A 1,074-nucleotide genomic window follows, 5' to 3' on the forward strand; every position below is an offset into this window, starting at 1 on the left:
TATATATGAAATCTTCTTACCATACATGTCGACCAAGTTGCTGCCGTGCCAGGCGATACATCCACAGCGACCAGTACCCACTGTGTTATTCTCGTCACTCCAAGGCCACAGCTCATTGCTGTCTTCAACCACCTCACAGACGGCGTAGTAACACAGTGCATAGCTAAGCATTGGGATATGGGTAAAGGTAATATGGTCGGCAGTAAAGCTATATTGTGTGTGTAAAAGTTTAATCTTATTGGTAGTATGTATAGATATGATATATAGTAGGTGAGGGTATATGCGTGTATTTTGTTTGTAGTAAGTGTAGCTACTAAGTAGGACCAACAGTCGGGTCTGTAGTAAAATCTTCAGACGACGTAATAGTGCTGAGCATCGCTTATGTATTGGAGTGCAGGTATTGCTGTCAGTCACATATCGTAGTAGGTGTGAATATGGTTGTCTATGTGCAATCAGTTAAGGTATCGATTACAAGTGTATCATTCAGATTTGTAGTGAATTATTTTTAAGTCTGGCTGTAATCGCTGCTCAGGTTTGGAGTAGGAGTCGATAGACGTATATGTCAAAATAGGAGGGAGGAGAGTGTGCATTGTTACAATATATGACATCCCCCCCCCCCCCCCCGCCCACGAACCTTAGTATAATCAACCCCAGGTAACACACACCCCGATGCCATACCTGACGTAGCCTCGGGGACTAGTATCAGCGTCCTCTGCAGTAACATTGGTAGTCGTGCTGCAGGGTAGGAAGGAGGTACTGCTGCCCACATCCGTGTCAGCTGCAGCGGTCTCATCGACAGCCGAATTTGTTGGTTGACTATTCGCGAGAGTGACCAATGCACTAAGCATCACGGCCTGAGTGAACTGTTTCATTGTGGCGGGGTTTGTGCGGGGTTTGTGCATGGTTTGGGATTGGGGTTGGTTTGAGTGTAGGTGCTTCAGTTTGGGATTGGGGTTGGTTTGAGTGTAGGTGCTTTAGTTTGGGTTGGGTGATTTGTGTGTGTCTTAATATGTTGTAGTGTTTTAGGTGTTGCTTCAACGTTATAGTAAGGTGCTGATGATACAACTTGGGATG

The 1,074-nt window shown here is 45.4% G+C and overlaps 1 protein-coding gene across 1 annotated transcript; it reads right to left on the reverse strand.

Moving 5' to 3' along the window:
- Positions 1–627: 627 nt before the first annotated feature.
- Positions 628–914, reverse strand: SARC_13162 (hypothetical protein). The gene has a single exon (XM_014292712.1). The coding sequence runs from the start codon at positions 900–902 to the stop codon at positions 645–647; it is 258 nt and encodes an 85-aa protein (XP_014148187.1). The 5' UTR covers positions 903–914; the 3' UTR covers positions 628–644.
- Positions 915–1,074: the final 160 nt, after the last annotated feature.

This window comes from Sphaeroforma arctica (genome assembly GCF_001186125.1).
Source record: "Sphaeroforma arctica JP610 unplaced genomic scaffold supercont1.2960, whole genome shotgun sequence".
NCBI lineage: Eukaryota > Ichthyosporea > Ichthyophonida > Sphaeroforma > Sphaeroforma arctica.